General features: G+C 47.0%; 1 protein-coding gene across 1 annotated transcript in view; it reads left to right on the top strand.

The window, feature by feature from the left end:
• The first annotated feature begins 238 nt into the window (after positions 1-238).
• GALNT12 (polypeptide N-acetylgalactosaminyltransferase 12) overlaps positions 239-24,343 on the top strand; it is a 38,661-nt gene continuing 14,556 nt past the window's right edge. The window contains exons 1-4 of the mRNA XM_055301463.1: positions 239-646; positions 13,245-13,414; positions 18,494-18,683; positions 22,297-22,482. Of these exons, the coding sequence (XP_055157438.1) occupies positions 282-646; positions 13,245-13,414; positions 18,494-18,683; positions 22,297-22,482 (911 nt within the window). The 5' untranslated portion in view covers positions 239-281. The remainder of the gene's footprint in view (positions 647-13,244; positions 13,415-18,493; positions 18,684-22,296; positions 22,483-24,343) is intronic.

Here is a 24,343-nt window from a genome sequence, read left to right as displayed (position 1 = left end):
AAATTCACAGCATCCTGCAGGGTGCACTCAGCCGCTACTGGGCGCTGACGACGTGCCGGGCGCTGAGCTCAGGGTTCAAGGGCCCTCACCTCCTTCCCAACGCACGCGGCCCCGCGGGGGCCGGGCGAGTCCCAGCGAGCCCGCGGGGGGCGGGGAAGGGGGCGGCACGCGGTGGGGCGGGCCGGGGGCGGGGCGGCGCCGGGCTGCGGTTCCGGGATCCGGGTCCGGGTCTGCGCCGCCGCCTCCGGGCGAGCCGAGCGCTGGCCCCAGCTGGCGGGCGCATGTGGGGGCGCGCGGCGCGGAGGCGCTGCCCGCGGGGGCTGCGGCGCGGCCGGGAGGCGCTGCTGGCGCTGCTGGCGCTGCTGGCGCTGGCCGGGCTGGGCTCCGTGCTGCGGGCGCGGCGCGGGGCCGGGGCGGCCGAGCCGGGACCCCCGCGCGCCCCGCGCCCCGGGCGGCGCGCCCCGGTCCTGCCGCGGCCGCCGGTGCCCAGCGACGCCCTGGGCGCGCGGGGCGAGGCGGTGCGGCTGCAGCTGCAGGGCGAGGAGCTGCGGCTGCAGGAGGAGAGCGTGCGGCTGCACCAGATCAACATCTACCTTAGCGACCGCATCTCGCTGCACCGCCGCCTGCCCGAGCGCTGGAACCCGCTGTGAGTCCGCGGGGGCTGGCGCGGCGGGAGGCTGGGGGCGGGGCACGCGGCCCGCGGGGCCTCGGGCCTCAGTTTCTCCATCCGAAGGGGCGGGGTGGAACCAGGGTCTCGGAGTACCTGGGGATCGCGCGTCTTGCTGAGCCTTCCTCGGAAGTGGGCAGTGGAAGGGCTCCTGTGCGAGGAGGGGGACGGGACACGAGAGTTTTTTAAAGAATGAAAATAGCAAAGTCTCAGAACTTTTTCTTTGAATTATAGAGCTCCTTTTTTTTTTTTAAAGATTTTATTTATTTATTCATGAAAGGCAGAGAGAGAGAGGCAGAGACACAGGCAGAGGGAGAAGCAGGCTCCACGCAGGGAGCCCGATGTGGGACTGGATCCCCGGGACTCCAGGATCACACCCTGGGCTGAAGGCAGGTGCTAAACCGCTGAGCCACCCAGGGATCCCCAAAGTCTCAGAAATTGATGGATCTTTCACTAGGTGGTCTCTTGTCTCCTTCCCCCTTGAGAAAGAAGGTCTGTCTTTCGGCCCTGAAAAAGTGGCCGGAGGCTTGGAGCTAGGCAGACAGGTCTAAGGGTGCTTCCTGGTTTTGCCGTATCCCCAGCTCTGCCAGTATGTCCCTACCTTGGTGAAACTCAGAACTCTTAGAGTTGGAGATAGGCTCCCCTTTCACTTATCTGGGTGTGCCAGACTCTTGAATGAACCAGGAGGGGAGGGCGCTCCAGCTGGAGAGTTGAAAGGTCGCCCTGGAAGGCCAAGTCCAGGGTTCCCCCTCACTGGGAGCTGGATTGCTGAGCTTTAGGCAGAGGAAGGCAGGGAGGAGGTGGTGGGAAAGTCTCCCTCTGGCTGAGGGCCAGCTCAGCATACTCCTGTGCACCCAGCAGGCCCCAAGCCTGTGTGGCCAGAGGCCTAATTCCTATTGGAGTTGCTGGCCCAGCAGGTTGTGCCCACTGCCTAAGAAAAGGGAGCAAGACCTCCTGGCTTTCTCTCTCCTTCCCTCGTTGGTAGGGATCTTCCAGGTCCCCTCTTGAGCCCATTCTTAAAGGCTTTGAGGAAAAGAGACCTCAGAGATTGGCGAGTAGCCAATGGGGCAGCCTCCTGTGTGCAGTAGGCACCTGCCGCTGCTCCCTGTTTTCTGGCTTTCCGGCTTTAGAGGTGTGGCAGAGGTTTCAGGGAGGACAGGTGACTCACCTAAGGCCCCACAGGTAGGAAGTGGTGCAGCTGGCTGTGGGGGATGTGACCCTCCTGGCCCCCTTGGCACTGTGCCGATTGCAGGATTTGGGGGTGGGTGAATCCTTGGCCAGAGAAAGCATGGGTACTTTCTTTAGAAGTGGCTCCCCACCCCCCTTTGGCAGAATTGTGATGGACTTGCACTTCACTGTCCTTCCTATTTTGCGGTATCTGTTCATGTGTAGCCTGGTGCTTTGGCCTGAGGTGTTTTCACTGTTAATCTTTTTGATTAGAACTTTGTTAGTGTTGGTGCAGTTCCCCCTACTTTCCCTGTCTGCAAAATGAGGAATGAGTAGAAATAACACAACCGGGGAGTTAATAAAACATTTAACACACCGTGCACTCAATTCTTAGCTACATTTCCTCCCTTCCCTGTTGCCAACAATGTAGTCAGGAGGTCGCTTTTTAAGAGTCATCCAGGGATCGGTGGTAAAGTTTTTCTTTTCCTGGTTCCAACTTGCTTTATTGTCCCAGGTTGAGAAACCTCTTTCAAGCACTGTGGATAACCTGCGGGGCTTATGGTATCCCGTCTCCATGGTGACACAGCTGCCCTGCGTCCTATCAGGATTTGCTTATAGATCCTGCTTTTGCATTGACTCTGGGAAGTTAATCCAAACCCAGCATGATAAGAAGTATGAATGCCTCCTGCCTTTAATTCCTGCAGCAAGGCTTGTTGGATTATTCTCGCCTAGCTGGAGAGAAAGGTGAGCTTCATCTGTGTTGGTCTCAGCCAGGCCAGGCCTTGAGCCATAACTTCAGTGTGGCCTGAAAGGTCAGGGCCTTTTACGGAGACTCACTTTTATTATAGTTCATACAAAGGTAGGCACCTAATCAGGGCCTGCGGTTTTAGCCTGAGAAACTAGAACAGCAGAATATAAATTTGCGATTGGAGTGGAGGTGCAGGTGGGGGAGTCCCTTGGGACTCCAACTGATAAGCCTCTGCTTAGGGATGGTTAAGATCCTTGAGTGTCACAAAGGGAAAGGCCCCGAGGGAGCGTCCAGTCTAACCAGAGAGGAGAAGCCGTGCTCCCAAGGTAATTTGCAGATCTAGGGCAGAGCCGATCTAGAACCCAGATCTTTTATTCCCTCCTCCCTTTTGGGGTACAAGCAATTATTTATCTATTTTAATTATAAAAGCAATACATGTTCACTCTAGAAATGTTGGTGTATACATAGAAGCAAAATAAATAAATAAAAATTATCTATAAACCTACTGCTCCAGGAGAACTACTATTAACATTTTGCCATGTATCCTTTTAGACTTTTCCAGGTATAGGAATAGATTTTGAGGGACGCCTGGGTGGCTCAGTTGATTAAGTGTCTGCATTCGGCTTGCGTCATGATCTCAGGGTCCTGGGATCGAGCCTCACATGGGGTTTCCTGCACAGTGGGGAGTCTGCTTCTCCCTCTGCCCCTCTTCCCTGTTCATGTTCTCTCTCTCCCTTTCTCTCATAAATAAATAAAATCTTGGAGAAAAAGAAATAGATTTTGAAAAATATACCTATGGGTATGTGAGTGAGAATATATTCAAACGTGAGTATGTACATAGGTTCACACACATTTTTAGCCTGCCTTTTACACTACAGCGGGTGAACCTGTTACCACAGGCAAGGAATTGGGAACTACGCAGGGACTCTTGGCGTCTGCAAGCCTTGATACTGCGTCTCCTCTCTTGGACGGGCCAGACCTGTAGAGAAGCTTCAGCGTCAGCTCTAATTCCTTGAAACTTGGTGTAGACCCCAGCTTTTCTGTAAGTCTGAAAATGCACATGCCGGTGGATTAGAGCACAGCTTTATTTCTGTTCCTGTTATTTATTTCTGTTGCAAGACTCACAAACACCATCTCCTCTGAGCCGAGCAAGGAGACAGAACTTTCCGTCTGAGATGGCAGCAGGCCAAAGTGGGGAGCCATAAAGCTGGATTTGTGGCCTTGGGGAACTTTGAGAAATTTTGATGCCAGGGACCTTCCTCAGAACAATTAAATAGAAATTTCTGTAGGTAGGGCCTAGGTTGAGGTTAATGTGCACATAGGGTTGCAAGCTACTGTCTTAGGGTCTGTGGGGTTTTAATTACTCAGAAGATTAAGGGTGGGTGCTTTTGAGCAAGTGGGAGAATACCAGAATTTAGGCAATATATGGATTCAAAACAGATTGACTGCACCTGAAACTGTGATGACATTACAGTCACTTGTAAGATGTGTCATGAGTAAATAGTTGCTGATGTACCAATATTTGCAAAGGACGTCAGTTTTTATAGATCAGAGAAGCCTTAAGATAATCACTATAATGTCATTCTTGTTTGCATTCTGACCTATTTAGGAGATGAGAAAACTGTGATGGAGGGACAGTGCCCTGGGCATTTCTACGGGCACGGGGATGGACATGCCATATGCGAGCATCAGACGTTCTCTGCTGTAGAAGAAGAATTTTGAACTGCTGTTGAGGAAAGCGTGCCAACAATACATAGGTGTTCTTGGATGCTTGCTCTGGTGTTAGCCTCATTAATGTTGTAATTGCAGATGTGCATCTGAGTTCAGGGATCAGGACTTGGGTGCTGGGATGGTGAAGAGTTTCAGAATAAGTCTAAATAGGTAATTCAGCAAAAGAAAATTTCACCTTACTGGGGTTGGCAGGAAGGAATTGGTTAGGATTTCCGTTCTTGCAGAGAGGCAGCCTGCTTGACTGTTGTCATCACAACGGTATCTTTCGAGCAACATCACACATGGTGCAGAGATCAGACTGATGTTTCTTTGCTTCCCCAACAAGGTTGTAAACCACAGGTTATTTTATTAATCTTTCCCAGAGCCATCTGTGGTTGTCCGAGTAGCGTCCTTTCTTTGAACCACTGCTTTCGGTCTGCAGAACCGTGTTCAGGTTTAGTTAGTATTTTCATGATACCTTTTTCCATCCTTTTACGCTCATTCATTCTATGTCCTTATGTTTCAGGCTTGTCTCTAAATAGCATGTTGCTAGATTTAGTGTGATCATTAAAGAAAACATCCAGACTGACAATCTTTGACTTTTAACTAATTATGTCCATATGTGTGTATATATATATGTATATATGTGTGTGTATATATATATATATATAAAATGTCTATATGTAAATGTGTATATATATATTTCTCATGCTTACAAGACACTTAAGGTTTGATTATTTTGATTATGCCATCCTATTTTATACTTTCTAAATGTTTTGCTTTTTCCTTTTTTTAAAATGCTGCCTTTTTTTTTAAATTTTTATTTATTTGTGATAGTCACACAGAATGAGAGAGAGAGGCAGAGACATAGGCAGAGGGAGAAGCAGGCTCCATGCACCGGGAACCTGACGTGGGATTCGATCCCGGGTCTCCAGGATTGCGCCCTGGGCCAAAGGCAGGCGCCAAACCGCTGCGCCACCCAGGGATCCCAAAATGCTGCCTTTTTGAGTCAATAGAAGTCTTTCTCTCCTCTTCTCATTCCACTTTTTCTTCTCTACTAATTTGGCAGTTCTGTTATTTCTCATCTTGAGTGGTAAATTTAAAAACGTATTCAACTCAGCAGTATCTAAAGTTAATCACTAACTATGGGCCTTAGGATGCTTTATAACGCTGATCACCTTCCTTCCCAACTTATATGCCATTTTACTGCAGGATTTTAATTCTGTCTTGCTTTTTATTTTTTTTTAAGATTTTATTTATTTATTTGAGAGAGCAAATAAGAGAGAGAGAGAGCAGAAGGGGCAGAGAGAGAGGGAGAAGCAGACTCCCTGCTGAGCGGGGAGCCCAATGTGAGGATGCGGGGCTTGAGCTCAGGACCCGAAGATCATGACCTGAGCTGAAGGCAGGTGCTTAGTCTACTGAACCACCCAGGCACCCCTCTGTCTTGCTTTTTATTTATTTCTTTAAAGATTTTATTTATTTATTCATGAGAGAGAGAGAAAGAGAGGGAGAGGCAGAGAAACAGGCAAAGTGAGAAGCAGGCTCCATGCAGGGAGCCCGACACGGGACCCGATCCCCGGTCTCCGGGATCACACCCTGGGCCAAAGGCGGTGCTCAACCGCTGGGCCACTGGGGCTGCCCTGTCTTGCTTTTTAAACTAACATGTTAAAACATTTTAAAAATGCTGCATTATTTTGTTTACATTTACCTTGAGGTTATCATTGTCTCTGCCCTTCATTCATTCCTGAATGCTGGGTGATCTTTGGATCTCAGAGAACTTTCTGGCGTTCTTTTCCTTCTTGAAACATATCATATATTCATTACTGTAGAGAAAAGCCATTGCTGTAAACTCTCAGTTTTACTTATCTGAAAATATTCTTATTTTGCTCTTGTTCTTGAAAGATAATTTTATTGGGGTATATCATTCTAGATAGGTAGTTTGGCATTTGAAGATAGTTTTTTATGGTCCCCTGACTTACACCATTGCTGTGAGATGTTGATATTAAGTGAAATTTGCCTATCATTCTTGTTTCTTTGGTATTCTTTTGATGGCCTCTTTTATTTAAGCATCTTAAGCCTATTAATTTAATGCTGTTTGTCTCATAACTCTAATATCTAGATTTGTATCTTCATATTTTCCTGGACTCTGATGACTTTTTTCTTTTTCTGTAAGCTGAGCCATCCATTTAATTCTTTTTTTTTTTTTTTCAGTATCTTATCAAGAATTTTCCAACAGGGTTTCCTAAGCATTGTACTCTTCCATATTGCCAGAAGTGAAAGTCCTACATTCACTTAAACAAAACAAAACAAAACAAAAAACAAACAAAAAAACCCTCTATTTCTCTATTAGCTGTAGTTCTTTTGGTTGAAAGCAACTGAAAGCCCAATGCAAACTGACCTGAATATAAAAGAAAATATATTGACTTCTGTAACAGAAAAGTGTGGGATAAGGACAAAGTTTGGATTATTCTGGGCCCTGGATTCAGGGACCCACCTGATGTCATCAGGAAAATGTTCCTTGGTCAGGCCTGGGGAGCATGTAACCTTCCTAGGGGTGTGTATATACATACATCTGTGTGTGTGCATGTACTTGTGTGTAGCCTTGCACAGACCACGCAAACTGAGAGTCTGGGAGACATGGTTCCTGAAAGAGAAAATGCAGTAACATGAAGAAAGGATATGAGAGAGAGCAAAACAGAGGGAGAGGCACGCAGAGAGAGAGGGAGGGAGAAGGAGGTTTCCAGGTGAGCAGGGAGTTCAGCGTGGGACTCGATCCCAGGACTCCAGGACCATGACACGAACTGAAGGCAGATGCCCAACAGACTGAGCCACCTAGGTGCCCCAGGTTTTCTTTTCTTTTTTTTTTTTAAAGACATTTATGTGATAACATAAATATAAACATAAAAGAAAATGAGGAGGCATTTATTGCATCCATTCATTCACATCCTTATAATAGACCTGTATTGTGTTAATGGAGATTATGATATTCTCCACCCAAGAGGGTTGTTGTGGAGGGAAAGTGGAATAACACATAAGTGCTTAGCACACTGCCCATGATGTGGTCAGCATTCAATAAATATTATTATTACCAGTACAATACAAAGCATGCGGAAAATATAGCAAAAACCGCAGTTCAGCCACTGCCCTTACAAAACACACGGATTATACCAGAAAGTTAAGGAAAGGATGGCTCACTATGATTTAGCAGTGAATTTGGCTCTGAGCTTCCACTAGGCAAAAGTGGAACCCTGAGTGATGGATGCATAGCTGTTCTTATTTAATTAGAGGATGCACCGCTTTTTATCAGCCAGGAGAAGGATGCCATATAATTATTTTATATTCCGTCAAAGCACCTAAGATAGGGATAGGCACATCAGAGTTATTAAATAATTTTTTTGGTTAACTGATCTAAATGAAAAGTTGGGTCACTGAATCAAAGACTTAGTTAATTCACAGTTCTAGAAGGTCAGACTTGTACATTTGTAAAAGCCTTTCAATTTGTTTTGATCACGCAATGAAAGTGAATTGCATATTCTTTTTCAGCAGCGTTTATTTTGCAATTTGAACTTTTGGGAATTTGCTTTAAAAAAAAAAAAAAGGAAAAGGGGGGAAAGTATTTTTCCTGGAAACAAACTTAGACATTCCAGAAGGATATATTGAACTTTGTGAAGGAGAATGCCTTTAAAGGTATGTTTAAAGAAAGAAGGAGAAACTCTACCAGGCCAAGAGAAAAGGAGTGGTCAGAGTGTGAAATTATCACTCAGTGAGGACATTTGCTATGGGAAGCTAAAGAAATATGATCCAATCTTTTAAAAATAATCTTTGTGATTATAAAAATGATGCATGTTCATTGTAGAACAATCTTAAAATGCAGAAAACTGTAAAGAAGAAAGAATCCGTAATAATTCTGCTGCTCAGAGATCTCCATTGTTAACATTTTTGGCATATTTCTTTCTATTGTTTATTGTTTGCATGTGAGCACGTGAGCACGGCACACACACTGCTGTTTATGCTTTTTTGATTTACCGTTACAGTGAGGCTGTTCTCCTTTACTGTCAAATAGTCTCTGAAAACGTGGTTTTGGATGGTCTTTCTTCATGCAGCTGCACTGTTTCGCATTTTCTTGTTGGATGTTCAAATTGTTTATAGCTTTTCACTGTTATAAATAATGTTACAAAGAAAGATTGTTACTGCAGGCTTCCTTAGGGGTGTCTGTAAGAAGGTCTTAGATATATTGATATGAGATTAAAGAGGAGGAACATTTTGAAGCTCTAAGTATGTTTTGCCAACTGGTACCCAGAACTCTTGTGATTTAAAGGGAGACAAATAGAGAGCATACCTAGACATTCGAGAACAGTGGTCATGGGCTTTGGGGTTTTGCAGAGCACTGAAAACACATAAACAAAGATACTGAGGAGGGACAGACGTTATTTGGTCATGCAGAGCTTTTTCTGCCCTCCTACTTAATTCCCATCCTGGAAGAAATACATTTTAATACTGAACAGTAAGGATGTGATTTCACACAATAGGACAATTGCTTAAATTGAATAAACTTCATTTTTGAAAACCTCAGTTTACTGTCCCCATTTCCCATTCATTCCTCCTTGTGCCTGTGGAGAAACTAAATTTTTGCCTTTTTTTTTTTAAATAAAAAAATCTTTAGGTTGCACAGAAACACATTTTTTTTTATGGAGTCTAAGCAATTCTATCTCAAGCTTCTAGTGGGCTCTGGCTTCTTCATGCACTCTGACTACTCGTTAGGGGCTTTTAAAATGCAGATACTTATTAATATTTTTATACATATATATGTTTTCCATTTATTGTAACATATTTGGAGGAGGGCAGCTATTTTGGTGGAACTGAGAAAGAGTGAGATAGAACAGGGCCTTTGTCAGGGCCACTAGCCTTGACATATATATTTTTAGAATCAGAATCAGCTTGGTGCTTGGATATACCCTTGGCAACCATAACATTTTTTCCCTTCTTATTATATTACACTTTTGATTTTGAAAAATTCAAAGCCAGGGGAAATTGAAAAATAGCATAAGAAACTACTGTACGTCCTTCGCCTAGATCCATTCATTATTTTGCCCCATTTATTTTTTTTCCTCTCTCTGTACTATAGTATTATACACATTTGAGAATAAATTTCAGCGATAAGCACCCTTTATCCTTTGTTACTTCTGCATGCGTTTTCTAGGACAGGGACATTCTCTTGTAATACCATGACGTAGTTATCGAATTCAGGACGTTTCTACAATACTGAATTTTTCCAACGGTGCCAATTTTTGGTGCAGCTTTTCCTTCCTGCTCTGTTATCTAATTGAGAATCAAGGGTGACATTTAGTTGTGTCTCTTTAGGCCTATCTCTGTCCCTTAGGACACTGGCATTTTTTGAGTACAGGCCTATTGGTTTATAAAACGTCTCTCAGTTTGGGTTTAGCTGACAGTTTCCTTGTGATTTATTTCAGCCTATGCAGTACCATAAACTTAGTGGCCTAAAGCAACAATAAACATTTGGGATTTCACATAATCTCTGTGGGTCAGGAATTTGGGAGTGGCTTAGCTGGGTGGTTCTGGCTCTGAATCTCTCATGAGATCACAGTCAAAATGCTGCCTGGGGCTTTCATCATCTCAAGGCTTAATTAGAGCTGGAAGAGCTACTTTCAAGAGGGCTCAGTCCATGCTGGTTGGTTAGGACAGGCTGTTGGTTGGTGGCCCTCGAGACAGAAACCTCCCCCTAGGATGCTTGAGTATCTTCGTTTCACTGCAGTGGAGCTGGCTTCTGACAGAATGGATGATCCATGGGAGGAAACAAAGAGGAAACTTCAATGTCTTAGCACATGATCTTGGAAGACACATTCAGCTGCATTCTGATCCTGTGTTGTGGTTTTAAAACATATCCACACATTCTTTGCTATCTTCCCCTGCAAAGAATGGAGCCTACTTCTCCTCCCCTTGAGCTTGGGCTGGGCTCCCCACTGTGGAGCACAGTGCTAAATAACTGCTTCCATGAATTGGAAGCCCGTGGTGTCCAAGGACTCGGGTCCTGCTGCTGGGGATGCCCTGTCACTTCAAGACATCAGAGCTGTGATGTTCCATCCTTGGCTGGCTTTTCCTCAAGTGTCCAGAGCAAGGCCTGCAAATGCAGCAGATATATAAAGGTGGTTGAGAAGAGCCAGCCTCTTACAGAGTATCCCAGATAAGCCTGTTCATGTGCAAAAGCCATCCCAGTGACAGCAAAGCTCTCGGCAGAAGCTGTTCTGGAGTTTAGGAAGGAGGGCCTAGAGCAGGACCCTGAGAGGAAGGACAGGAGAAATTGCCCAGGTCTTGTAAGAAGGAGGGCTGGGCGGGGAGGGACGGTGTTGGGATCTATATTTAGATCCTGCCTGAGCATCCTGGAGGGAAGGTGTCTGGGCATAAGGACCTTGGGCAGGTACATACTCGCAGGAATTCTGTGAACTGCCCCAGTAGTTCACCTCTCTGAGCCTAGTCTCAATAAATGCCAACATGGGAAGTGTTTTGGGGAATTAAAGTATTACACTGCATTAATTTTAAGTCATTTTTTCATATATAAACACTTCTGAGATTTGAATGCACCTTAAAATCAACTCATTCTACTGTTAAGCAACATAGAGATTCTTTTTTTAAAAAAAATGTTGTATTTATTTATTCATGATAGACATAGAGAGAGGCAGAGACACAGGCAGAGGGAGAAGCAGGCTCCATGCCAGGAGCCCGACACGGGACTCGATCCCGGGACTCCAGGACAGCGCCCTGGGCCAAAGGCAGGCGCCAAACCGCTGAGCCACCCAGGGATCCCCACAACATAGAGATTCTTTTTATTTTTTTTTATTTTTTTTATTTTTTTTAATTTTTATTTATTTATGATAGTCACAGAGAGAGAGGCAGAGACACAGGCAGAGGGAGAAGCAGGCTCCATGCACCGGGAGCCTGACGTGGGATTCGATCCCGGGTCTCCAGGATCGCGCCCTGGGCCAAAGGCAGGCGCCAAACTGCTGCGCCACCCAGGGATCCCAACATAGAGATTCTTAAAAGAATGGTGTGTCTTCCAACTGTTACAATCTGAATTTTTATGAAATATTTTAGACTGGAGATATGGAAGCACTTAGGAGTCACTAGTTTTTTAAGGTGTTTCAGTTTTCTTGTGTTTTATCATAAGAGTCCTTATCTCTTAGAGAGATATATTGAAATATTTATGGATGCTGGGCTATGCTGGGTTTTGCTTAAAACTAGTCTGGGATGGAGGGAATGGGTGGGGGCATAGATGAAGCAAGATTGACCTTGCATTGAGAATGTCGGGCACAAGGTCCCAGGAATTTCTTAAAATATCCTCTCTACTTTTTGTATGTTTGAAAATTTTCTTAAGGAATGTTTGAAAAAGGAGAAAATAAAAGGAGAAAAACCACAAAGACATAAAATGCATACCTAAAGGTCTTTTTCTCTGATTTTTGCAGGACCAGGCCCCTCATTTTCAGGTCTCATCCTCAATGTCACCTCCTCTAAGAGGCCCTCCCTGATTACCCATTCTGCAGGTTGTACCCTTTCCCCCTTCCCACTCCCCTCAACAGTTGCTCCGTTTTGCATCCCGCTTTTCTTCATAGCACCATCACTTTCAGAAATTACTGACATGCTTGCTTATTTGGTTATTGTCCCCTTGTATGTAAGCTCTGTGGGAGCAGGAGAGCTTTTTTTTTTCTTTTTTCAGTTGAGCACATAGTAGGTGATTGGGAAATATTTGGTTACAGGTAAGGGCACAGTGGTACATCGCCTGGCCCATGGCACTTGATCAGCAGAGTAGATTCATTCCTCATCCTACTGGGTTCTGCGTCTCTTGTGATGTGCTGCCCGGCCCGTCTGTAAGGCCTTCCCTTGTGCCCAGGCAGTGTGGCCGGTCTTGGGCACGTCTGCCCATCTTGCACTGCCAGCCTACCGTTCCAGCCCAGGGGCCTGCAGGTACCCTTCTTGGGTTTCTGTGCCTGCCTGTCTCTGGCAATGTCTTGCTGATGATTTCCAGGCATGGCCCAGTTTCTGGAATAACCCTGGGAGTTTGTCATCAGCGACTGTGAGGAGAGTTCTCTGTCCAGTAGGGAAACTTCCCTGTAAGGTAACAGGAAACCCTAGGAAAGAAAGAGAAAGCTTATTGGTTCCTCTCATTGCCAGTCAAAGGCCCATCCCCTCACCCCCATCACCAGGCCACCACGGAGTGAGGCGAGGGGTGGCACGGCTTCTGGAAGAGGGGGTAGTCAGGGTCCTCCCTGGAGCCCTTCTAGACTGTTCTAGTGTTCTAGTGGTGGCTCCAGTTTCTGCAGCCAGCACACCGCCTTTGCAAGCAGAGGTGTGGCCAGGGTGGTGCTGGGAAGCGCAGTGAGACTCCAGCCAGGGCCAGAGCCCAGAGCAAGCCCAGTGAGTGACACCTGCTGAGAGAGGCGTGGCCAGGGCCCCCTCTTGCAGCCTGCAGCAGCCTGCACCTGCAGGCCCAGGGGCAGAAAGAGGGCAGAGAGTTTCCCAGGGAGAGGAATGAGGAAAGGATGCTCCAGGCAGAGGGCATAGCCAAGCACAGGTCTGGCAATTGGCAGTGGGGCTGGAAGGTGAGAGAGCTGTGGAGGAGGGAGGATTGACAGTCTCCCTCCCTTTGGAGTCTGCTTGTCTGTTGCTCAAATCTGAAAATGGCTCTAAAGCTTAAAAACAGTGTCCCACAGTTCAAGCTTCTTGGCGTCATTTTAAAGCCCTTCTTAGAATCTGCTCTGGCTCCTAGTGGAACACGGGGGGCTCTGGAAGGTGCCAGCAGATTATTTTCTACTCTCCAGGAAGAGGCCTCACAACCGTGGCCTGTGTCGCCTTCATGCCTCCATCCCCAGCACCATCCTGGGCCCGGTACACACAGTCCGCAGTGGGTTCTCGATCCCTGAAACTGTCTTGTATTTGCAGGTGCAAAGAGAAGAAATATGATTATGAGAATTTGCCCACGACTTCTGTTGTCATAGCGTTTTATAATGAAGCCTGGTCAACTCTCCTCCGGACAGTTTACAGTGTCCTTGAGACGTCCCCAGACATCCTGCTAGAAGAAGTCATCCTTGTAGATGACTACAGTGATAGAGGTAAGCCCTGGATACGGGCTCTCCGAGGGGCCTGGCTTTCCATAGTAGTGTCTGGGAGGCAAAGGTGTGACTTATGGGAGGTGGTAGGGGTCCAGGAAGGGAGGGCTTCCTGTGTCCCCTTGTGCCCAGCCCCGGCCTTCGGGGAGCTCAGAGCTGGCTGGGGATGCGGGAGTGCTGACGGCTCTGCCACATGGTGCTACAGGACACACAACACTCAGGAATAGTGGCTGACCTTATGTCTTTTGGGGTTTCTTTTCAAGATTTTGTTTACTTATTCATGAGAGACACAGAGAGAGAGGCAGAGACACAGGCAGAGGGAGAAGCAGGCTCCATGCAGGGAGCCCGATGTGGGACTTGATCCCCGGTCTCCAGGATCATGTCCTGGGCTGAAGGCGGTGCTAAACCGCTGAGCCACGCAGGGATCCCTGACCTTACGTCTTGAAGGTTGAGTGGTTTGTGGGCAGCAGAGGTGGAAGGAGGGTGTTCTGAACAGAGGCACAGAATGTGGAAAGGCTCGGAGGCATGGTGTTGCTTGGATTGCGTAGGACCTGCAGGTAGTTCAGGAAGGAGCAGCTGCTTCAGGGGTGCAGGCAGAGGAGAGGGATGAGACATGAGAAGGGTACAAGCAGCATTAGACATGAGGCCCAACTGGGACTTTGTCCTGGGGCAGGAAGAGCAAAGGTAGGATTTTTTTTTTTTTCAAAGGTAGGATTTTAAACAGGAGAGCAGTTTTGCCCTTTGAGGGATCCCTCTGGGCCAGAGATACCTGAGGGAAAATGGTGTATAGGGAAGCTCTGTGGGGAGGCCAGGTGCTGTAGAGGTGGCCCAGTTGACAGGTGGAGGCTTGGAGTCAGGTGCAGGTAGAGGGAAGGGGTAGGGAGGGGAGGAGGGACATTTGAGACATGACATCTAGAGGACCTGCAGGCTCCTGGCTTAGGTCTCCGGATGAGTGGTGGTGCTATCCCAGAGTTGAAAAAGCCACCCAGGGCAGGAGTGACAGGTCTGGGAGAGGAAAGGTGGCATTTGGCTTTAGATGTGTCAAGTTTGAGATGAGATCCAAAAGGGGCAGCGCAGGGGTGCTTGGTGACTCAGTCACTTGGGCATCTTACTCTTGATTTTGGCTCAGGTCATGATCTCAGGGCCCTGAGATCAAGTCCCACATCAGGCTCCATGCTTAGCAAGGAGTCTGCTTGAGATTTTCTCTCTCCCTCTCCCTCTCCCCTTCACCTAGCTCTCTTTCCCTCTCTTTCTCTCTCAATTCTTAAAAAAGAAAGAAAGAAAGAAGAAGAAAGAAAGAAAGAAAGAAAGAAAGAAAGAAAGAAAGAAAGAAGAAAGAAAAAGGACAGCCCAGACAGGAGAACTGAAGCCAGGGAGAGACATTCCATTGAGAGAGTGGCCAACATCCCTATAGGCCCGACCAGTGTGACCTGGGGTCCAGCAATTTGCATGCAGTCCAGGGCTGGCCCTTATTTATTCACTGAATGTTTTTTGAGTTTATGCTGTGTGCCAGGTACTGTTCTAGGCACTGGGGATTCTGTGGGAAACACAAATCCCCACTCTCATAAAATTCACATTCTGGTGAGTGGAGATGTGGATGGAGATGGTCAATGAACATGTAAAGAATAATATAATACAACACAATATAAAATAGCATAGCATAATGCAGTGACATAGCAAATGTAATATAGCAAGGTGGAAAGTGCTATGAAACAGAAGTGGGAGAAGACTACGTGGAGCTTGGGGACAGGCCCTCCTCTAGCTGGTGGGGGGCAGGAAGCCTCCCTGAGGAGGTGGTTTTAAGCCAATAGCTAGGATGTAGAGGAGGCAAACTGGTAGCAGGTGCAGGAAGAAGTGAGGGTGAACAGGTATTCTTCGGGCTGACCGTCAGTGGGGAGGTGACATGGGACCAGGTTGCACAGGTGGGTCAGGCCAGTAGGGCCTTGGAGGCCAGGATAAGGGGTGTAGGCTTCAATATAATAAACTTCATGGGAATTATCTGAGGGCTGTTGGAGGAAACAGGAAGGTCACTCAGTCACCCATGACTCAACACCCCATGGGTGGGGTTTTGGGGTTGCTGCTGTCATGCCACATGCCATGTGACTAGCCGAAGTGAGGGCAGCTAAGCTCAACTGAGGAGAAATGTCAAGGCCGCAGCAACAGGGAGAGCCAAATCACCATCCCTGGGCAGCTACTGCTTCGTGGGCTTCTGCTGCTTCAGGCTCTGGGCCTGGTCTGTCTGACTTCAAAGCCAGGAGGATGTGTCCTAATTGGTGGGTGTGTTTGGGTGTTCTCACAGAAAGTCAAAATAACAGTGATCTACACGGGATAAAAATTGGTGTCTCTCACATCACACCTCTTGCATAACAGTCTTAGGGCCGGTGTGGCGGGCTCCACAATGTTAGGGGCCCAGCTCCTTCTGCCCCGTAGCTACACGTCCTGGAGGATGTGGTGCTGCCTTGGTCTGCATGCCCTAGGCTGGTTCTTCCCCTCCTGCTCACTCCCGATAGTAGTAGGGTTTCAAGGAGCTGGGGAGCCAGACCGGGAAGTTGCCCTCATATCCCACTGAGCAGAATGGGGACACTTGACCACACCTCGCTGCAAGGGAGGCTGGGAACTGTAGCCTATATGATGGGTAGCTGTGTGTACCCCCAGGGAGAGTGGGTGTTTGGGGACAGCTGGCATTCTCTATGACACCGTGTAAGCCAGACTCGAGCTTGAGGCTGAGTGAAGCCTACTGGGCACTGAGTTCTGGGGTCAGGGCATCTGGGCTGGAGGTGAGCTTTACTGTGAACCTATCATGACACCTGGGGCAAGTCACTTGTCTTTTCTGAGCCTCAGTTTCTCATCTGTGAATGGGTTTATCCATACTTACGTCAAAGAGCGACAAGGAATAAATGAGATCTTATGCCGGACAGAACCCCATGTCCACTGGCACGTAGTAGGTACTCATCTATTTCCTTTGCTTCTTTGCTCCCTTGCTCCCAGGGATTTTTTTTTTTAAGATTTTGTTTATTTATTCATGAGAGACACACAGAGAGAGAGAGGCAGAGACACAGGCAGAGGGAGAAGCAGGCTCCATGCAGGGAGCCCGACGTGGGACTCTATCCCAGGTCTCCAGGATCACGCCCTGGGCTGAAGACGGTGCTAAACCACTGAGCCACCTGGGCTGCCCCCAGGGCTGTTTTAAATCTGCACTGGCACTGGTTCTGGATCATAGTGCACGAGGAGCCCAGCTCCAACGCTTTGTGGCTACACAATCTTGAGCGAGTCCAGTGTCAACCTTGACCTCGGCCCCCATAAAATGGGGTAACAGTTCCTACCTTGTAGGGTCATTGTGAGGATTGAGATGAAGGCTGATCATGTGCTGGCTCAGTGCCTGGAGTATTGCTAGCATTTGTTAAATGGTAACTTATTCTTTTATGAAATATTAAAAACCTGTAGAGTGCCGAAAACATTTCAGAAATGTATTCGTTTAGAAGCAAGGATCAGATTAATTATTTTATCCTCGTGGGACTGAATAGCACCTCAACAGACAGGGCTATGGTTTGAAGCCCTTCCGGCGCAGCTCTGTTCTCTCATGGATGTCAGTGTAAGGCCCTGTGGGGCCGAGGCTTCCCTCTCCATAGTGGTGGCTTGTAGTGTGGGCCACATGCCCCCCCACAGCCTGTAACGAGATCAGAGCCCTGATATGCCCCTCCTCCCTGCCACCCTCTGTGTGTCAGTCTGAGTGGGGTTGAACCAGTGTCAGCCCCTCCCAGGGTTTGGGGAGACATTTCAGACAGACATAAATTTGATGCTGACCAAATCCAAATCCATAAAGAGCAGCTACCCATGCATTTTCTTTTTCTCTTTCTTTCTTTTTTTTTTTTTTTTGCACCTGCATTTTCCTGGGTGTTTACTGGGCACTGCCACTAATTAGCTTTCCTTGGGAAGTCAGCTCCCTTATTCCTGCTGTCAGCTTACTTGCAGTTATATTTAGGATTGAAAAAAAAATCAACCAATGAATGCTCTTTTTTTTTGAGTGCCAAGAATATTTAGGGAAACATTTTTACAAACTATGAAGCAACCTAGAACAGTTCATAAAATTTTCCTTTTTGCTGATGATTGAGGACTTCAGACAAAGCCCACATTGACCTAGAGAGATTGTCTCATTTTTAGGTTGCCTGATGGATTCCCACCCACCTCCATGTGACCCACAGAGGGGTGTGAATCAGGGCCTCCAGTCCCAGATCGTGTGTGGAGTTGCAAGTCTGGGGGCCAGCCCTTGCTGTGGGCATGACTTTTCAACTTTTAAAGCCTCATTTCCTCTTCCGCAAAATGCGATGAGCACATCCTCCTGACAAGTTTTGGATTTGTTTCACAAGGATAAGAGATTGTACAAGGAAGCTCTGGGAGGCAGTGTTAAGCCTGTTGGATTCAAACCAGGGCCACCAGGTTAAAATCCTGGCTCCTTAGCTCACTTGTTCTGAGATCTTGACATATTACCTAGCCTCTCTGGCCCTAGTGTTCTCATCTATAAATGGGGATAATTGTTGTATTTACCTTATGGGATAGTTTTAAGACTCATGTGACTTATAGGTAAATCCCCTAGACAGTAATTAGGCACGGGAGTTTATTATTTGTTAACATAATTCCACATAATTTAAAATTTTATAACATTTTACATAATTAATTAACATAAATAAACCAAGTTTATAGTAAGCCGGTTTTTCTGAAACATTGTGGTTGGGCAGTTTTTATGTTTTGTCTCTTTAAATGCTCACACGTCAAGGTATGATGTATTTCTGAGAGAGTAGCAGCTTTGTTGAGATATAGCCACATACCACATGCACCCATTTCAAGCATACAATTCAGTGCATGTGTGTTCTGATGGGAAGCATTCGGTGGTTCTGGAATTCCCCTGCCCCAGCCTGCCCTGGCCTTCTTACCCTTCCCGCCCCGGTTCTGGGTGAGGTCAGGACATCCCAGGTGCAGAGCAAAGGAGGCTTATGTGTGTTCTCTTTTGGGATAGTGAGGCCCTGGCAGGACATGACTTGGGGTGTGGGGCGGTGACCCTGCTTGTCTTACTTGCCTCCGCAGAGCATCTAAAGGAGCGCTTGGCCAATGAGCTATCTGGGCTGCCCAAGGTGCGTCTTATCCGTGCCAACAAGAGGGAGGGCCTGGTGCGAGCCCGGCTTCTGGGCGCGTCTGCGGCTAAGGGCGAAGTGCTGACCTTCCTGGACTGCCACTGTGAGTGCCACGAGGGGTGGCTTGAGCCGCTGCTGCAGAGGTGCGTGAGCATGTGGGTGCGGGCCCAACATCGTGCAGAAGCGGAAGCTCCTTACCTGGGGCATTAGAGGCTGCTGGGCACCTGGGGTCAGATGATGCTTGGGCAGTCGTCTGTCACTGGGCATGATAACAGTCCGTGCCCCACAGGGCTGTGGAGGCCATTCAATGAATTAATACACATGCAGTCTTTAGAACATGGTAGCATGTATGAGGCTAGCATGTATGAGTGTTTGCTTTTATTACTATTTACCTGTTTGCTGTGGAACACTTAGAAAGTACGATCAACCAAGAAAAAAAAATCAATCATATAGAATCACACTGCTAAAGAATATATATTTTGGTGTATTTCTTTCAAGCAAGGCTGTCTTATCTGTTATACTCAGTGCCTACAATGCTTAGGACCCGTGAAATGTTAACAGACCCACAAAAATGTTTTTGCATTTTTTAAATTTGTTTTTATTTTTTTAAAGATTTTATTTATTTATGAGAGATACACAGAGACAGGCAGAGACAGAGACAGAGGCAGAGGGAGAAGCAGGCTCCCTGTAAGGAGCCTGATGTGGGACTCGATTCCGGATCCTGGGATCATGACCTGAGCTGAAGGCAGATGCTCAACCGCTAAGCCACCCAGACGTCCTGCATTTTTTTTTTAAACCAGAAGGAAAAAAATGAATATCGATAATGACTGCACAATAATGAATCTAGCCTGAATTGTGTTTGTCCTTATACCAATATAGTCATAAAATACAGTTTTTAATATATATATATATATTTTTTTTTATGGAGCCATGAAAAGTCTTCAAGGACGACATACCTCCTGCTGTCCCACAGTGTCTTCCCCTGACCCCTCCAATCTGACTGTCCCCCAAAACTACTGTCACTGGGCCCCAACTTTTGTTCTCTTCACTCTTTCCCTCCCCATCCTCCTAATTGTGCATCATAGCAGTCAGGAGCCAGGCTGGCAGACTAGGAACTGCTCTGGGGGGGGTCTCCCTTCCCCCCCAGAGGGGGCTCTGCATCTGGTTCCTCCCTATGGACCAGGCGAAGGGTCAGAGGATCTGGGTCTCTGCAGTTGGCAAACTGCCTTCCTGTGGCCTCTAGCACTTTGTTTGCTAGAGTCTGTCTGGAAGAGCTGGGACCCACTTGCTTCTCTTCCTGTGTGAGACCAGGCTGTCCCCTGTTCTGCTGCTTCTGCTATGTTTGGTCCTGTCCCCTATGGATGCCATAGCTGCCTCTTTCTCCTCCTCAGCTCTGATGAGCTTCACTGGCAGCAAGCATCCAGGGTTCCTCAAGCCTGTGATGGAGTCTGAGGTTATTTAGAACATGGTGACAGCTAAAGAATTCCCTCTGGAATCTGGACCAGTGGGTTCACCCCTCACCCCTTCCTCACCCTGCACACAGATGGCCTCCTCTAAGCTGGTCAAAGGCAGCTGATGTGCTAATGCTGCCCAGAATTCCACTCTAACCCATCCTGTGGAGGGCAGCAAGGCAGCCCTCCCCATAGACAAGTCCTTGTTCCGTATCTCTAGACAAAAGAATCCCACCTGCGGAACTTGTAAAATATACCAACTCCTGTTCTCATGGCAGACTCTTTGGATCTGGATCTCTGGGGGTGGGCCTGGGCTTCTGGATGGTTCAGAAGCTCTCCAGGGACCTAGGTATGCACCGGAGTTGGCACACTGGCCACTCAGATGGTCCAATAGGAACAGTAGTACCCCATTATTCCACGGGGTTTTGAAAATAGAAGGTGTACTTTAGTTCTCAAGTCAGGTAAGTAGTGCTCCTGGCATTTTGCAAACCTCATCCTGGGGATGCCAGACATCTCATGCCAGGCAGCTTAGCCCCACACAGCAAAGCGTGGTTCTGCCCCAGGTGCTAGTAGTACACCTGCCCCTGCCCCCACCTGTGGGATGTGCTGTTACAGGGCCTGCTTGTTGTGTGACCAGGATCCAGGGGCCTTTACTCCAATGCTGGCACCTCCTAATTTTCTATAAAAATTAGGCTCCCCGTGCCTCCAGCCAGTTTGATCGCAAGTCACGAGTTCTTTCTCTGCCAGGGGCTAAGTAAGAAGCTTCTTTGAACCTACCCAGAGAGGTCTGCTGTTGGTCCCTTCAAACCATCTAAGAGTGGCCCCAGTTTATTTAATAACTAGGTGTTGGTAGGTGCTCACCCTACATCTTCCTCACTTTGGGGAATTCACAGGTTTTATTCATATAATCTATCCCGAACAGTGAAATTTCACCTAATATTGTAATTCTCACCCAAATTTAGTATTCACATCCCCCCACCCTGACTTCCTGATATTCTTCTTCTTTTTTTTTTTAAAGACTTTATTTATTCATGAGAGACATAGAGAGAGAGAGAGAGAGAGAGAGGCAGAGACACAGGTAGAGGGAGAAGCAGGCTCCAAGCAGGGAGCCTGATGTGGGACTCGATCCCGGGTCTCCAGGATCACGCCCTGCGCGGAAGGCAGCGCTAAACCGCTGAGCCACCGGGGCTGCCCTATTCTTTTAAAAAAAAAAAAAATTTTAATTTAAATTCAATTAACCTTCAGCATATTATTCCTTTCAGAGGTGGAGGTCAGTGACTCGTCAGTTCTAGTATTATTCTAAGGACACTCTTACAGCTCAAGTCTGGTTCATCCCCGTTTCTTCACAGCATTGCACTGTGTGACTTAGGATTTTTAGGTCTCAAATTCCAGCTAAAAGCTCCCAAAATGTAACCCAGAAAAATCCAGCGTTTGGACACGGGGCAGTCTCAGTGCATCTTTCCTGGTGTGCTATCAGATACAAAAAACTGATACGATGGCCTGCTGAAGGGTGCCCGGGTCTGTAATCATGATTGTGGAGAAGAGATGAAGCAGATACACGCAGGCTATCTGCAGTGGGAAGTGAGAGGACCAGGTTTTTCGCTATAATATCTCACAATAATAAGAATTAAAAGAAGAGCAATAGTACCAGGTGCTCTGCGAGCCATCTTCTACAGATGTTCCTCAGAGAGTCCTCCTATGAACCCTCTGAGTAGGTATTATCGTGCCAGCGTTAGCCACACACAAAACAGGCTCTGAGAGGTTAAGTGACTTGGCTAATGTCACACAGCAGATAAGGGGCAGGACTCAAATTTTTATTCCAACTGCAAAGCTGATCCTTTGGTCTGGGTACATCTCTGTTTTTTAAGGGGGTAATTATTTCTTGACATGAAGATGTTTCATTGTGATTAAATGAAGAAACCTCTTGCAACCTTTAGAAACTGAAAATCGATCATCTGTTATAAAAGTGATCTTTGATTTTCACATGTCTCGACTTTCATTGAGGGATTCAAGTTTATCCAGAATATCCGTAGATGGAATAAGAATATTAAAACTGTGGGACCTTTCATATTCAGGCCAGAATCCCTGCTTCCTCAGCCTCCCCTGTCACCTGAGCATCCCCTACGATAACCACCTGCCAGGGCCTGCCATGGCTACAGACACCCATGGGAAGAGGCACAAGGCTTTGTCACACAGGTGCTCCTCCTTCCAAGTGAAAGGAGGAGAGTTCATCCCCAAATTCCCTTCTCGTCCTCTTGCCACCCATCCACATGGCGAGGCACATGGGGCGTCCTGGTGTTTGCAGGATCCACGAGGAAGAGTCGGCTGTGGTGTGCCCTGTAATCGATGTGATTGACTGGAACACGTTTGAGTACCTGGGCAACCCCAGGGAGCCTCAGATCGGCGGCTTCGACTGGAGGCTGGTGTTCACGTGGCACGTGGTCCCTGAGAGGGAGAGGATGCGCATGCGGTCCCCCATTGATGTCATCAGGTTAGGGGGTGACTTGCAGGCCGCTCGCTCTGTGAGCATGCCTTGTTGTATCTGGCTGCTGTGTTGGGGAGGGCTCTTGGGAGGGCTGGTTTGCTGTTGCTCTCCCATTTTCTCCAGAGCATTTATTTATTTTTATTAAAAATCTTAGCTACACACATGGATTGTATTTTGGTATATTTTATTTATTTACTTATTTTAAAAACTGTGGTAAAATCTCCCACTTTAGCCATTTTGAAGTGTTTAATTCAGTGACATCAAGCACATTCACAGTATCGTGTAACCATCACCTCTGCATTCTTCCAGAACTTTTTTCATCATCTTGTCAAGCAATGACTCCCATGTCTCTCCTTCTCCAGCCCCTGGTAACTTCTGCTCTACGTTCTGTTTCTACGAATTTCCCTAGTCTAAATAGCTCATATAAGTGGAATCATACAATACTTGTCCTTTTGTGTCTGGCTTCTTTTACTTAACATAATGTTTTCAAGATTCTTTTACAATTCCATTCCTTTTTATGGCTGAATCTATAACCATGTTTGGTTATCCATTCACCTGCTGATAGACACTTGGATTGTTTCTACCATTTGGTTATTATAAACAATGCTGCTGTGAATATAGGATACTGTTATCTGTTTGAGTCCCTGTTATCAGTTTTTTGGGGGTGTATGCATAGGAGCATAATTGATGGGTCCTATGGTAATTTCATGCTTAACATTTTGAAAACACACTTTCAGGTCCTTTTTCAACTGGCAGAGATGGACCTTGGGGTGAATGGGCCACCTATGGCCAGTGGGTAAACCTGAGTCTGAGTAAAGTGGGCTCAAAGAGGGATCAGTTGCTCTCATTCTTTGAAGTGTTAGAAGTTAATAGTATGGCTTCTTCCTCCCCTTCCAAGTTCAGGATCAAATGGGAGGCAGATATAGGAGTCAGGCAGATGGAGGTCAGACATCAGCTATATTGCTGGTGTATTGATTTGGAAACGGTGTCTTCAGTCTGCACTCATGTTTGGCAGATGGGCTTCTGAATCTGCCACCTGAGTTCTGACCTTGAGATGACCCACTGGTGACTAGAGGGAAATGCCTGTGGAGACATTGGTTGAGAGATGGGGGATGAGAGATGAATGGGGCCAAGGCATGTCCAGTCTGGAAGGACAAGGACAGGGCTTGGGACTTTACCCTGAGAGGGTAGAGCCATTGAAGGGATTGGGGCTGGGAAATGACCATTGCCTGTTGCAGTCTTTAAAGATTGCTGGAAAAAAATAAAAATAAATAAATAAATAAAAAATAAAGATTGCTGGATGCCATGTGATGAGGGGCCTGCAGGGGTAGGGCAGGGGGCAGGGACATCATTAGGAAGTGTTGTAGTCTTCCAGTCAGGAAGGATGGTGCAGAAGATGGAGGGAAAGTGGGGATTCCAGAAATGCTGCTGTGGAAAAAGAGAGAGAGACCGAATGAGAATGGGGAAGGGAGAGATTGAATGATGCCCAGGCTTCTGTAGGAGTCCTGAAGGAGATCCTTCCCAACATTTCACCGAACAGATTTGTAAACTGAGGATCAGAGTAGGAAGAATCCTATCCAGGGTCACATATTCAGCTTGGGAGGCTGACATGAACTCTCATGATTCCCCCCCATACGCACATATGTGCTCAGGGATGTTATGGCCAGCTCCCCTTCCCTTCCTGTAATATTCCTGGGCCTCAGTTTCCTTACCTGTGAAATAGGTACAGGCATATCCACCCTGCCTACTTCTAGAATTTTAGGGTGAACACTCATGGAAGTGCTTTGTAGTCTAGAGCCTTCCCTTCCACAGGAAGTCTTGCTGCACTTTTCTCATTGGCTCAGAGCTTGGAGCACAGGCTAAGCCA

The sequence above is a fragment of the Nyctereutes procyonoides genome, unplaced genomic scaffold (assembly GCF_905146905.1).
Source record: "Nyctereutes procyonoides isolate TBG_1078 unplaced genomic scaffold, NYPRO_anot_genome, whole genome shotgun sequence".
NCBI lineage: Eukaryota > Metazoa > Chordata > Mammalia > Carnivora > Canidae > Nyctereutes > Nyctereutes procyonoides.
Note: the sequence above shows the minus strand (reverse complement) of the source record. Positions and strands in the feature narration are given on the sequence as shown.